At 39.4% G+C, this 13212-nt stretch overlaps 1 protein-coding gene across 6 annotated transcripts in view; it reads right to left on the bottom strand.

The window, feature by feature from the left end:
• CUNH1orf21 (chromosome unknown C1orf21 homolog) overlaps window positions 1-13212 on the bottom strand; it is a 264779-nt gene that overhangs the window by 26064 nt on the left and 225503 nt on the right. For all 6 annotated transcript variants that reach the window (XM_027868525.1, XM_027868524.1, XM_027868522.1 and 3 more), the window contains one exon: window positions 318-378. In XM_027868525.1, the coding sequence (XP_027724326.1) occupies window positions 318-378 (61 nt within the window). The remainder of the gene's footprint in view (window positions 1-317; window positions 379-13212) is intronic.

Here is a 13212-nt window from a genome sequence, read left to right as displayed (position 1 = left end):
TCCACAGTCCTGTAGCCAGAAGGTGGTCAAGGCTTGAAGGTAAAACTGCTTCTACTGGACCAGAGGTTTTGAGAACTCTAGGAGGTCCACAGAGCAGGGCACCATTGTTATTAGTCCAAAGCCACATTCAATTTTTTGGCCTTAACTCTCAGCTCTCATGTATTTACGAAAATATAAGTGTAACAACTAGCTTCTGTAGTAATTTATGGAAAAAAGAAAGTCACTGAATATTAATGTGACCCTAATTCACGAAAAAAAAATAAAGCCCCTAGTATATTCCCTTTCAGAGTATGTGAAATATTTATTTAACTTCATACCTTTTCAATTTTTTCATCCAGCATTCTGAAGAATTCTTGTTGGCTTTCAGAGATGTGCATGCTGAAACACAAAAGTAATTACGTCCATATTAACAAAAGGTTTCCCAAATTAGTAACCTCAAATTAACTTCTGATTCACTCGAACTCAGGGATTACCATTCAGAGTTGCCTTTTTTTTTCTGTTTTGAACTTGGTGAACTACACGTTCGCAAGGGAAGTTGATGATAAGACAGCAAACCGGCCTTTTCTCTGACATGACACTCCATGTCCCATCCCTGTGCCTTTGTGTACTGCTCACCTCATTTGCCTGGAATCCCTACTTACGTCTGCCTCATGGAGTCTCCCTCTCTTCTTTTAGGACTGCTCAGTTCCCATCTTCTGCATGAAGCCTTTCCTGATCCCCCAACTGTGCTACTGCTCCCTTCTCAAGCTTGTATTTCACTACTTGGTATATTTCTGTATTTATTAAGTTTATATTTGTTGTATATATTTTTATATGTTCTTGTTTTCCTCATTGTTGAGTGGAGATTGGTTTATTCTTTCTTTTTTTTTTTTTTATCCCCAGTGACTAGCCCAGTGCCTGGTACAGAGTAGGTACTTGATGCTTGTTGATCAACTGAAGGATAGTGAAGTTTCCAGATTTTGTTTTTTGAGCCCAAGATACAAGGATTTCTCTTAAGTGTATGTGGGCCTTTTGTGTCATGTAAGAGCCTCTCAAATAAGAGTTACAAATGTGGTCTCTGGGGAAGGTCATTATCAACTGGGGGTAATGGAGGTATGGTCTGGAGGAGGTATCCTTTCAATAGACAAATTAGGAGGGTATTTTAATGATCCTAGTGAGAGGTAATAAGGTTCTAAGGTAGGGCAGTGGCTGTGTGAGTGGAAAAAAAAGCAGGGTGACAGATTAAGAAATATTGAGAGAGAACAGAAAAGATTTAACAACTGATTGGACATGAGCTGTGAGGGGAACACTCTTAGAAGTTTCATTAAGCATGAATTTCACAAACATGAAAATAAGATTCAAAGACACTTCATGTGATTCTATCATTCCTGCAAACTGGGAGATAGGATTTCCCTTTCCTCTATGGCAGTTATTTGCATTCATATTACGGGGAAATTAGAGTTAACTTCCGCCTTCAAGTAAACACATTTGGTTCTAAAAAATGCTTAGGGAAGCCCTACATGGAATAATATGTCCCAGTGTGTATGTCTACAGCAAAAGGAAAATAAACCCTGATGATGATATTGAAAAGTATATTTTAGAAAAGCTGAAAGCAGCATGATACTCAGCTAACTATATAGGCAGAGGTTGAAAGAAGGACAGCTGAGAACATAAATACAACTCATTTTACACTTGGTGAAAGTAATGACATTTTCCTGGTATAGCAAGTAATAATAATAACCTATTAATGTTGGATAGAGCACCAGGCTTGCAGTCAGGAAGACCCAAATTCAAATCCTGACTCAGTCACTTACTAGCTGTGAGACCCTGGACAAGTCAGTCTCTGTTTGCCTGAGTTTCCTTATCTACAAAATGAGAATAATAACAGTACCTACTTTCCAGGGTTGTTGTGAGATGCAAATGAGCTAATAATTGTAAAGCCCTTAGCACAGTGCCTGTATAGTAAGCACTGTATAAAATATTAGCTATAATAATAATAATGACTAATAATGTACAAAAGCATTTACAAAGCATATTATATACATTATCTTATTTTATCTTCACCATAATCCTGTGAGGTAGGGGATACTATTCCTCAATTTCTCAGATGAGGATGCCCAGGAACCAGAAGGAGAGGGGGAATGTAGTCACTGTACAGTAAAGTCTTGGAAATTCAGGAACTGGAGGGAGAGCAGAGAATGAGTCACCCAGGATAGCCATCTAGAAGAGTATCTAGTGTGTGCCAATTAGTAGCATTTACTACGTGCTAGGTACCACGCTATGTGCTGAGGATACAAAAAGGGGCAAAAGACAGTCCCTGCCCTCAAGGAACTCACAGTGTAATGGAAGAGAGGATAGTCAAACAAATGTATACAAAGCAAGCTCTATACAGGATAAAGAAGTAATTGGGGCAGCTAGGTGGCGCAGTGGATAGAGCCTTGGAGCCAGGAGGACCTGAGTTCAAATCCGGTCTCAGACACTTGATACTTACTAGCTGTGTGACCCTAGGCAAGTCACTTAACCCCAACTGCCTCACCAAATAGCAATTAAAAAAAAAAGAAGAAGTAATTCACAGAGGGAAGGCAATAGAATAAAGAGGGGTTAGGAAAGGCTTCTTGTAGGAGGTGTAATTTTAGTGGGGACTTAAAGGAAACCAGAGGGTCAGTAGTTGGAGTTGAGGAGGGAGAGCATTCCAGGTATGGGGGACAGCCAGAGAAAACAGCTGGAGATGGACTATTGTTCGAGGAAATGGCAGGAGGCCAGTGTCACTGGATGGAAGAGTAAGGAGTAAGGAGACTGGAAAGGTAGGAGGGGACTAGGTTAGGAAGGGCTTTGAATGCCAAACTGAACATTTTGTATTTGTTCTTGGAGGCGATAGGAAGCCGCTGGACAATGTTTGCTGACTAGGTGTTTACCCTTTTAATTAACTCTTTTATTTTTGTCCCAGTTTGGCTATTTGCGATGAAAATCTTCCTAAATATGTTATACCCTTCCCTGTCTTTGTGAACAAAATTTAACTGTTTCTTGATGGTAGGTTTCCTTATTATTTCTTGCTGACTCAGGAACATCAATTATTTGTGCTAAGTTGTAATACAGCGATATCCTCTTTATATTCTAGGGGCATATTGTGACATTTACCTCTATATTAATCATGTAAAAATTTCTGGACTTTCTGAGTTCTTGTTTCTGCATTTTGGGGTTCTTTCATCCCCTCTTTTGCTGTCGCCTTTTGTCATCTCCTTTGAAATGTCAGGCATTTATTTTTTACTGCTTTCTCTGCTCACAACAGCCCTTCTTCCTCCAATTCTAATACTCTGCTCTGAATGAGAGGCTGTATTATGAGTAAAGTTCATGTGCTTTGGTATAGGGATGCTCAAATACCTATTCTGATAACTTCCAACTTTTATGGGCTTACTTCCTGGTTCTTCCTGAAGCCTGGTATAGTAGGAGCAATGTCCTAACCCCTGCCCCCATGCAATTTAGGCTAGTTTTCCCTTAAAAGGTATAGAGACATTCTTGGTACTTGATTGGCTCAGGGGATTAAAGCCTCAGGTTGCTGACACCATTTCCTGATGTCTGAGAACAAATGAGGAGCTCCAGGTGCCCTCAAGATGCTTGGCTGGTGAATCACGATGGGCAGCTCAGGCAAAGGAGCTTTGTTCAGGTGAATCACCTTAAAGTGTCCTCAATGACCATACTTCATGAACAGCCTCCGACTACAGCTAAACAAATCTCATTTTGTTAACTACTGAATGATGTACAAGTGTCTCATTTCATTCTAATATCAAACTGAAATAACCAGGAGACTGACCTATGTCAATATCAGCCCAGAATACATGGTGATAATCTGTATATATCTATAATACACATAAAAGCATATACAAGTAAGTATACATACTTGCATACACATGTGCATATATTACCCAATATGGTATGTACGATCACATGGACATATGATCATATGATATATGTCTACATCTATATCTATCTATAAAATATTAGCTCTGGTATCAAAAAGAAAAAGATCAGTGTATATTTATATATTCACACACACATAGAGGCACACACACCCAGGCACACACTCTTTTCTTAAAAAAAAAAAAAAAGGACCATGTCCTTCTTCTCCCTTATCCCCCAAATGGCAGTTTTTAGGAATCCATGTTCATTATGTAGATTTACTGGTTATTGAATGCCCAGCACAAAGAAGAAGCTTAACAACTTTTTTTTCTACTGACTAATTTGACTGGTTATTCATCTAAATACAACTGTTCAAAAAACCACACGGAGGCAACATGTATAGCAGACAAATTGTTGGACTAGGCTTTAAGTATTTCTTTGTCTCTAACTAGCTGCGTGACACTGGGCAAACCACTTCCCTAAGCCTCAGTATCTCATCCAATCTAAACCCACCAGCATTTATTAAGTGCCTATTGCGTACAAGAAGGCACTACGCTAGTTGCCAGGGTTAAACACAAACCAAAAATAGTCCCTACCCTCCTGAAGCTTACATTCTCCTAGGTGTTCTACTGAATTACACAATCTGTAAAATGCGGGGGTTGAAGCAGGTGATCTTCCAGGTCAAAATTTTCTGACCAGAATTTGCTTCCATTGGCACCATGTTATCATTATTACAAAATGCAGTTAATACTTGAAAGTCACCGTGTGCATTCTGTCCCTAAGACTGGGAAGAAGCCTAGTGAAATCTACCTCTGATTCATAGCTACTGCCTTTGCATTCAACACTGCAGTTTCCAAAAGCCTCAGCGTGTCCGCGTGACTTGTTTGACACCAAAGCTAATGGCTGGGCAGGCTCAAGATTTATTTACAGCAAAAGCTGTTTGATCTTTCCTGAGTTGAACCACAGACTCCCTAACTACCACTTTTTCAAATTGGTCCTTTAAGTAAAACAAACTGAATAAAGCTGCCAGCCGGCCCGGAGACCAAGCAGTGTAATATAGACTCTTTCCTGGCACATAGGAAACCAACAGAGGCTTAGCTCTGGGATCAGATATTCCATTCCTTTGAGGGTAGAGGTGGGAAAGGTAGGAAACAAACCACCATTAGTGCACAGTTCCTGTGGTCAACACTCGTTACGCTAAGATGACAATGGGATCTTAAAAAGGCGGGACCTTTTGAATCTAACTCCCAAAGAAGATGAGATGCTGCCTTTCCTTCTTCTATGTACCAGTGGCTAGGGGGCAGCATGGTTTGGGAAAGGGCAGAAAGCTCTGGGCTTAGAGTTGGAAGACCTGTTTCCAAGCTCTGGCTCTACCAAGCTGTACGACCACGAAGCAGCTAGGTAGTGCAATGGTCACAAGCATAGGGCTGGGAGTTAGAAGACCTGGATTTGAATCCTACCTCAGATATTTACTAGCATTGGGCAAAACAATTAGCTTTTCTGGGCCTCAGTTTCCTCATCTGTAAAATGGAGTTAATTATACTACCTACCTCACAGAGTTATTGTGAGGATTAAATGAGATAACATCTGTAAAGTGCTCTGTAAACTTTAAAGAACTATATAAATGCTAACTTATTAGGAAGGAAACAAGCATTTATTAAATGCCTACTACGTCCCTGGTATTGTGCTAACTACTTTACGAATATTACCTCATTTGATCTCCTAATAACTCTAGGAAAGTAGATGCTGTTATCATCCCCATTTTATAGTTGAGGAAACTGATGCAAATAGGAGTTAAGTGACTTGACCAGGGTTATACATTTATTAAGTATCTGAGGCTGGATTCAAACTCAGGTCTTTCTGATTCCAGGCCAGGCAGTCTATCCATTAAGCTACTTTGTTGCTGTTGTTGTTATATCATAGATTCAGAGCTGGAAGGGAGCCTAACCTCTCAGGAGCATATTAATTCATTTAAATAAACATTTATTTAGCGCCTGCTAACTAAGTTCTAGAAATACACAGAGAGGCAAAAGACACCCTGCCCTCAGGGAGTTTACAATTTAACGGGGGAGACAACATGCAAACAAATATATGCAAAGCAAGCTATATACAAGGATAAAGAGGGAAAACACTGTAATTAAGAGGGGTTAGGGAAGGCTTCAGTAGAAGGTGGGATTTTAATCTGGATTTAAGGGAAGCCAAGGAATTAACAAATGTAAAGTACTTTTCAAACCTCAAAGCACTACATAAATACCAGCAATTTTTTTAAAGCAGAAAGCAAAACTTTATTTTTCTGAAATTTCTGAAACAAAAGTTAAAAAGTTTAGACTGTAAGTTTAAAATTCTATAATCCATTATGATTCCAAATCTTAATTTAGTAGCACCTTTCCACTTGGGGCTCCCACATGCTTGGCACGCATGACAGCACGTGCCATGAGCTTTGCCTTTTCAGCATAGTCCCTCCTGCTGCATGTACTTAATCTGAAGATCACCACGCCTTTCCTAGAGTTTATATCACTTTCTCCCATCTGCTCTTACCTAGAGGTTCCAACACAGTACACAGGAAAAGGAATCTCGAGCTTCCAATGGCCATAGGTGTAATCTAAACATTTTCACTAAAGCGTATATGCTTTAGAATTATCACAGGAACTCTCAGAGGAACTCTCTTAGTCCAACCCAGAGTAACAAGAATCCCCTCTATGCTCACTATTGTTTTAAAGATGAGGGAATCAAAGCAAGTCAAACAAGTTAGGTCTTATCCAAAGGCACGGAGGTATAGTAAGTGGTAGAGTTAGCATTTCAACCTAAGTCCTTTGATTCTAAATGCATCATTCTCTCTACTACATCATAATGATTTAAGTCAATTAACCAATTTCAGGTTCAGTTTCCTCATCTGTCAAACGAAGGTAATACTATCATAGTGCCTATCTCACAGGTGTTTTGAAGAATATTCTTGTGCTTCGTGATGTATTAAAAAAAATGTAAGGTGTGATTAAAACTAATCATGACTTTGCCTTGGTTATGTGAAGTCACAACCAACAAAGAAGAAAAGACTGACCAAATCATTCATAGGGAACTCACTGCTTGCCTTGAAATATAACATGGAGATTTTGTTTATCAGAAAAGGTAGACTGGCCATAAATTATCCCTGAAAGGTGATGCAACGAGTGAGTGAGATCCTTCAGAGAAAGATGATAGTGTAAGATAAAGGTTTTGTCACAATAATCATGGCAGACACAGTGAGGATGAACAAGTACTCATAACTGAAATAAAACCAATATAACCAGGCTGAGGCTTAAAGCTCAACCTGGACAAATATGTCTTTCTCCTTTACCATCCAATTCCTAACACAACCATAATAAATAAAGCAGGGATTCTTAACCAGGAGTCAGTAAACTTTAAAAAAAAATTGCTAACTGTATTTCAATATAACTGGTTTTCTTTGTAATTCTGTGCGTTTTATTTTACACACATAAAAACATTCTGAGAAGGGGTCTACAGACTTCACTAGACTGTCAGAGTTAACACAAAAGGTTAAGAAGCCTTACTGCAAAGGTGGGGCAAAGATGGAATTGTCAAGAAAATAAAATTAATTATTTAAATATGAAATCTTTGGATTGTAGCTCTAAAGCTGGAAGGGACAGGGGACCTCTAAGACCATTTAGTCCTACTCCCTCATTTTACAGATGAAGGAACTGAGGCTCAGAAAAATTAAATGACATCACATAGCTAGCAAAAGCATGCATCCAGTAAGTGGTATATCCAGAACTGAAATTAGAACCCAGGTCCTCTGACTCCAAAGCTAGTATATTTTCCTATTGTCCCACAAAATCTCATAAAACACACCTTGAGTAATAATAATAATAATAATAAAAACCAAATAAATAAATAAATAACAGACATTTATGTAGTGTTTTATGGTTTCTAAAATATTTTTATGAACTTGACCTCATTTGGGCACAAACCAAGGCACATAAGGTTTACTACAGGGACTCTATCATTGCCACAGAGGTGGCCTCTGTAATTACCTTATTCTCAGTTGTTAATAAAAACCTGCTATGTAAAAATCTGTAGCACATTGTTTTTAAATACATTTGAAATCACAAGATGAAGAATTCTTACAGGAGGAGGACAAGGGTAGAATAGGTTATGAATTTACACACTAGCATCCCCTGGGCAAGTCACTTAACCCTGTTTGCCTCAGTTTCCTCATCTGTAAAATAAGCTGGAGTAGGAAACGGCAAACCACTTAAGTGTCTTTGCCAAGAAAACCCCAAATGGGGTCACACGCTGGAAATGACCGAAAGCGAGTAAATAACAAATCCCTATGTTATTTCCTAGCTTCTAAGAATAATTAGATTCAGATAATTTATGAGTGTTAATACTTCACCGTGTTTCTAAGAACACTTTAGGCTGAGATTTCCTGACATTCAAAGCTGCTTCTGTTATGAAGGCCTTTAAGTACCAGTTATGGTCATGATGACTGTTGGCATCTGATTCATTGCTAATAAGGCTTAACTGCATTATTAAGGGAGTCCCATTTTTTTTTCCTTGAAAACAATGGAAATACTCATTATAGGGAAAAGATGGGCTCTGCAGCAAGCACACCAGTGGTAGAAGGAAATACTGCAGCCACTAAAGATAAGAAGAACCAAATTTCTCCGAAATTTACATGGGTTGACAAAAGGCACATAGAGTCTGAATGGCCTTTTGTACAGCTGAAAGAGTTGAGAAGTAAATAGTTTTAAAGTAAGGTTGCAAAATTTATGAGTAGTGTTACAAAAGGTCTTTAGATCTAAAAGAAAAAGGTTAATCTGCAGTACATTTAAAACAACAACAACTACAATAAGGTGTAGGGCAATCACACTTTACGCTATAAAAGTATGAGAAAATAGTTTATTTTCATAAGTTAAGATCCAAACTCTTTACCAACCTCCAACACTTCGCCAATAGAAATGCAGCTCAGTTTACTGCCTGAGATATAAATTATTCCTTCAGTGAAGGAAAATCATTCTTCCTAGAGCTAGAAGGTACCTCAAAGCCCATAAAGTCCAATACTCTCACTCTGCAGATGAGAAAACTAGTCCAATGAGGTTACAAGTGACTTAACCAAGGTCACACAGGTGGTAAAGGCTAGAGGAGAGACTTGAATCCAGGTCCTTTAACTTCAAACCTAGTGCTCTTTCCTCTGTACCATGCTGTAGCTAAAAAAAAAAAAAAAAAGATAGCATGAAACTTGATGGGGCAGTCAGTTGGTGCAGTGGATAGAGTGCTGGACCTGGAGTCAGGAAGATTCTTCTCTCTGAGTTTAAATCTGGCCTCAGACACTTACTAGCTGTGTGACCCTGGGCAAGTCATTTAGCCCTGTTTGCCTCAGTTTTCTCACCTGGCAAATGAGCTGGAGAAGGAAATGGCAAACCAATTCAGTATCTTTGCCAAGAAAAACCCAAATGGGGTCATGAAAAGTTGGACATGACTGGAAAATGATTGAACAACAACAATGAAACTTATTGCCTTTTGCTATATGGGAATTTTCCTCTTACTCTCATAAAAATGATAAATCCCCTAAACCAGATGTAAGAAGCCCATACCACAATTCAATTTCTTAAGTTACAGTTGCATCAAGAATAACAACCATGGTATCTTTTATCCCCTACAGGGCAACAAATAAAGTAGGAAATTAACCCTTTCTTAAACTCAAAAGCTCTTCTAAACTCATCAGCATCATCAATGAAGTTGACATGGTTAAAACAGCAATCCCAGATTTATAGTTAAGCTCCAAAGTTGTCTAGAGTTGGGGGAGTAAGGGAGAAAAGCTTCTATTACATGTTTTAATTTGACAATATCCTTTGGAAGTTTTACAAAATGTAGATTTGCCTGACGTTAGTCCAATGGATCAAGGTTAAATTAATAATCACCCAGAAGCTGCTCAGATGCATTTCTTTCCTCATTACTGAGCAGATAAAAGAATTTTGTCATTATGTTTTTAAGGAGCAAGGGTGACCTCAACAAGCCTGATACAAAGGTGCTTTGATAGCACATATGTTATTAACTGCCTATTGCCTCAACAGTCAGATATAATAGAGTAGAGCTCCACAGATTAATACAAAGTGGACTCATCTTGGCCGTGATGATGGAATTCCCCTGAAGGGTGATAAAAATAATGACAACATACTTCCATGAATTCCGCAAAAGATAATTTTAGATTCTTTCACCTGTGAATACCCTGTTCTTGGTCTAAGTAGGGAACGATATAGCATTTCTTTTAGGGAGCTACAACAGATAGGCTATTCAATCTAGTTTCCTTTGAAAACATGACTTTAAAAAACCACTCCATTCACACATCTCTTACTCTTGCCATGGATATAACTGGAGTAGCTAATTTTTTCACAGCACTTTAAAGGTTGTAAAACCACACCCATTATCCTCCACTCCGTGTGGTAGGGTACTGCAATATTATCTCCATTTTACAGATGAAGAAACTGAGGACCAGGGAGATGAAGAGATTTGCCCAGGGTCACAAGATAGTAAATGCCAGAGGTACAGTTTGAACCCAGATCTCCTGACTATAAGTCTACCCCTCTTTTTACTTAACTGCCATGACAACTTAAGGTCATTTTGCTGGGATAGGTTGGTAATAGTGAGCTAGGGGATTAGAGATGGAGATGACTGTTATTATTTCTCGACTAAATTAAATTCAACAAGTATTTATAACGTCCAACTACATATATGACATTGTGATTGATGTTAAGGATATAAGGGTAAAATAAGATAGTTCTTGCTTTCAAGAAGTTGACAATAATAATAGCAACTAGTATTCAAATAGCCCTTCGAGGTTGGCAAAGTGCTTTACAAATATCTCATTTTATGCTCATGAACAACTATCCCCAATTTATGGATGAGGAAACAAAGGCATAGAGGTTAGATGACTTGCCCAGGGTCACAAAACTAGTGTCTCAAGATGAATTTGAACTCAGATCTTACCGACTCCACTGTGCCACTTAGCTATCTCTACAACTTTGAAGGGACCTAAGGGATATACAAAAATAAACATAATGTATTAGAATGTGATAAACAAATTGCTGGAGGTGCAAAAGAGGGGAATGACAGATTCTAGGGGCAGCTAGATGGCACAGTGGATAGAGCACCAGCCCTGAAGTCAGGAGGACCTGAGTTCAAATCTGGACTCAGACCAAACATTTGACACTTACTAGCTGGGTGACCCTGGGCAAGTCACTGAATCCCAAATGCCTTAAAAAAGATTCTGAGAAAGACTTGCTTCTAGCTGGGGTATCAGGGAAGGTTTTGAGGAGTTGGCAGCTAGGCTGGACCTAGAAGGAAAATCAGAATTTCACCAGGTAGGGATATAGAGGGTTTCAGGCATGTAGGATGGCCAAGGTTGAAGTGTGGAGGCATATGTGGGGCCTCAGAAAGCTTCTGTCCTGTGCCCTCTTTGCCTCTCTGTTTTTTTCTTTCTTGACAATCTTATCACTTCCAAGGGCTCAACTGGCATCTCAATAAAAATGGCTCCCAAATCAACACATCCAGCTCCAACATTATTCCCCATTAACTCTAATCTCAAATCTCCAACTGTTTACTGAACAGTAGTACCTAGATATTTCATTGGTATCTCAAATTCATATCTCCTCTGTTTGACATTCAAAGCCCTTCACAACACGGCTCCAATTTCCCTTTTCAGCCTTGTTATTATACTTCACTCCAAGCGTACTCTGGAAACAGCTCTATATCCATCATCACATTTGAGCCTCACAATACTCCTGGTTGCTCTCCTCCATGAACTCTATGGTCCGACTGGCTTTCATGTTTTCCCTCATGCATGACCCTCTAACTCCTGTGTCTGTGCCTTTATACCCCCTCATGCCTCTTAGAATTCCGAGTTTCCTTCCAGATTCAGCCTAAGCACCAACTTCTACAGGAGGATTTCCTGATTTCCCTCCATTCTCTTCTCCCCTCAGATTGCCATCTGTCTCCTTTGTAGGCATAGGTGCATGTTGTCTCCCCCAGCTAGAACATTGGTTCCTTGAGGGAATGGATTGTCTCCTTTTGTCCTTGGATATCCAGTGCCCAACTCAGTGCCTGGCACATTCTAGGTGCTTAAATAAATGCTGATTGATTATGCTTAATTAATGGAACCATTATTTTATAAGGATAAGGACAGGGATTGGATCTATGATTTTACTGGTATAGGGAACTCTTAGTGAGAAAATTTCTTCTACTAATACAGGACAACATGTTCTTTGCAACACATAGTCTTAGACAGCTTTCTATGGCACCGAAAGCTGAAAGTACTTGCTTTAAGTCACACAAAGACAAGTTGAACCCAGGTCTTCCTGGCTTTAAGACTGACTTTCTAGCCACATATCATACTTCCTCTCTATGATTACATATTAAGAACAATCATGCAATTCTCTGTAGGAGTTCTGGTCCCAAAGAGCAGATCAAGGAGTAATGGGTGGAAAGTGCCAAAAGGCCAACTGAGTTTTGATGTAAGGAAAGATTTCTAACCATGAGTTACCCCAAAGTAGAACAGGCTGCCTCAGGAGGTAGCCGGTTGTCCCTCACTGAAGATCTTCAAGCAAGGGCTGGATGACCAATTGTTGGGTATGGTACAGGGGTGGGGAACCTGAAGCCTTGAGGCCACATGTGGCCCTCTATGTTGTCAAGTGCAGCCCTTTGACTGAATCCAAACTTCAGAGTACATATGGTACAGGTGTGAGGAACCTGTGGCCTCGAGATATGGTATATACTTTATGAACAGAAGATGGGATATTCTTCTTCAGGGATAAGTTGGACCAGGTGGCTATGAAGATTCCTGACAATTCTGAAATTCTGGAAGTCTGTGAGATAGGCAATTGTGTACTTTGGGTAGCTTGTGAGATCCTGCTCCTTTTTAGGATGAAACACTATAATGGAGGTTTATTATTAGAGGCTTGGTGGTAGAGACAGAAGACCTGAGTTCCAATCCAGCCTCAGATACTCAATAGCTGTGTGACCCTGGGCAAGTCATTTAACTTGCCTTTGCCTCAGTTGCCAACTGTAAAATGGGATAATAATACCATCCATTTCTCAGGGTTGTTGAGGATCAAATGAGATATCTCTAAAGCATAGTGCCTTGGCTCAGTGTCTGGCACACAGTAGGTGCTATATAGATGTTATTCTGCTTCCCTTTATTTGCTTCCACAGATAAGCCACAATCTTCTCCTGGAAAGGTGAGAACTGCTACAAAATATACCCTATGAGTTAAGTTCCCCTATGGAGAACTTAAGTATGAGTTCTGGACATTTGGGAAAACAGGACCAGGAGTCTTTTATATTT

Source organism: Vombatus ursinus, unplaced genomic scaffold (assembly GCF_900497805.2).
Source record: "Vombatus ursinus unplaced genomic scaffold, bare-nosed wombat genome assembly UNPS02014789.1, whole genome shotgun sequence".
NCBI classification, from domain to species: domain Eukaryota; kingdom Metazoa; phylum Chordata; class Mammalia; order Diprotodontia; family Vombatidae; genus Vombatus; species Vombatus ursinus.
This window is presented reverse-complemented; position numbering and strand designations above follow the sequence as displayed.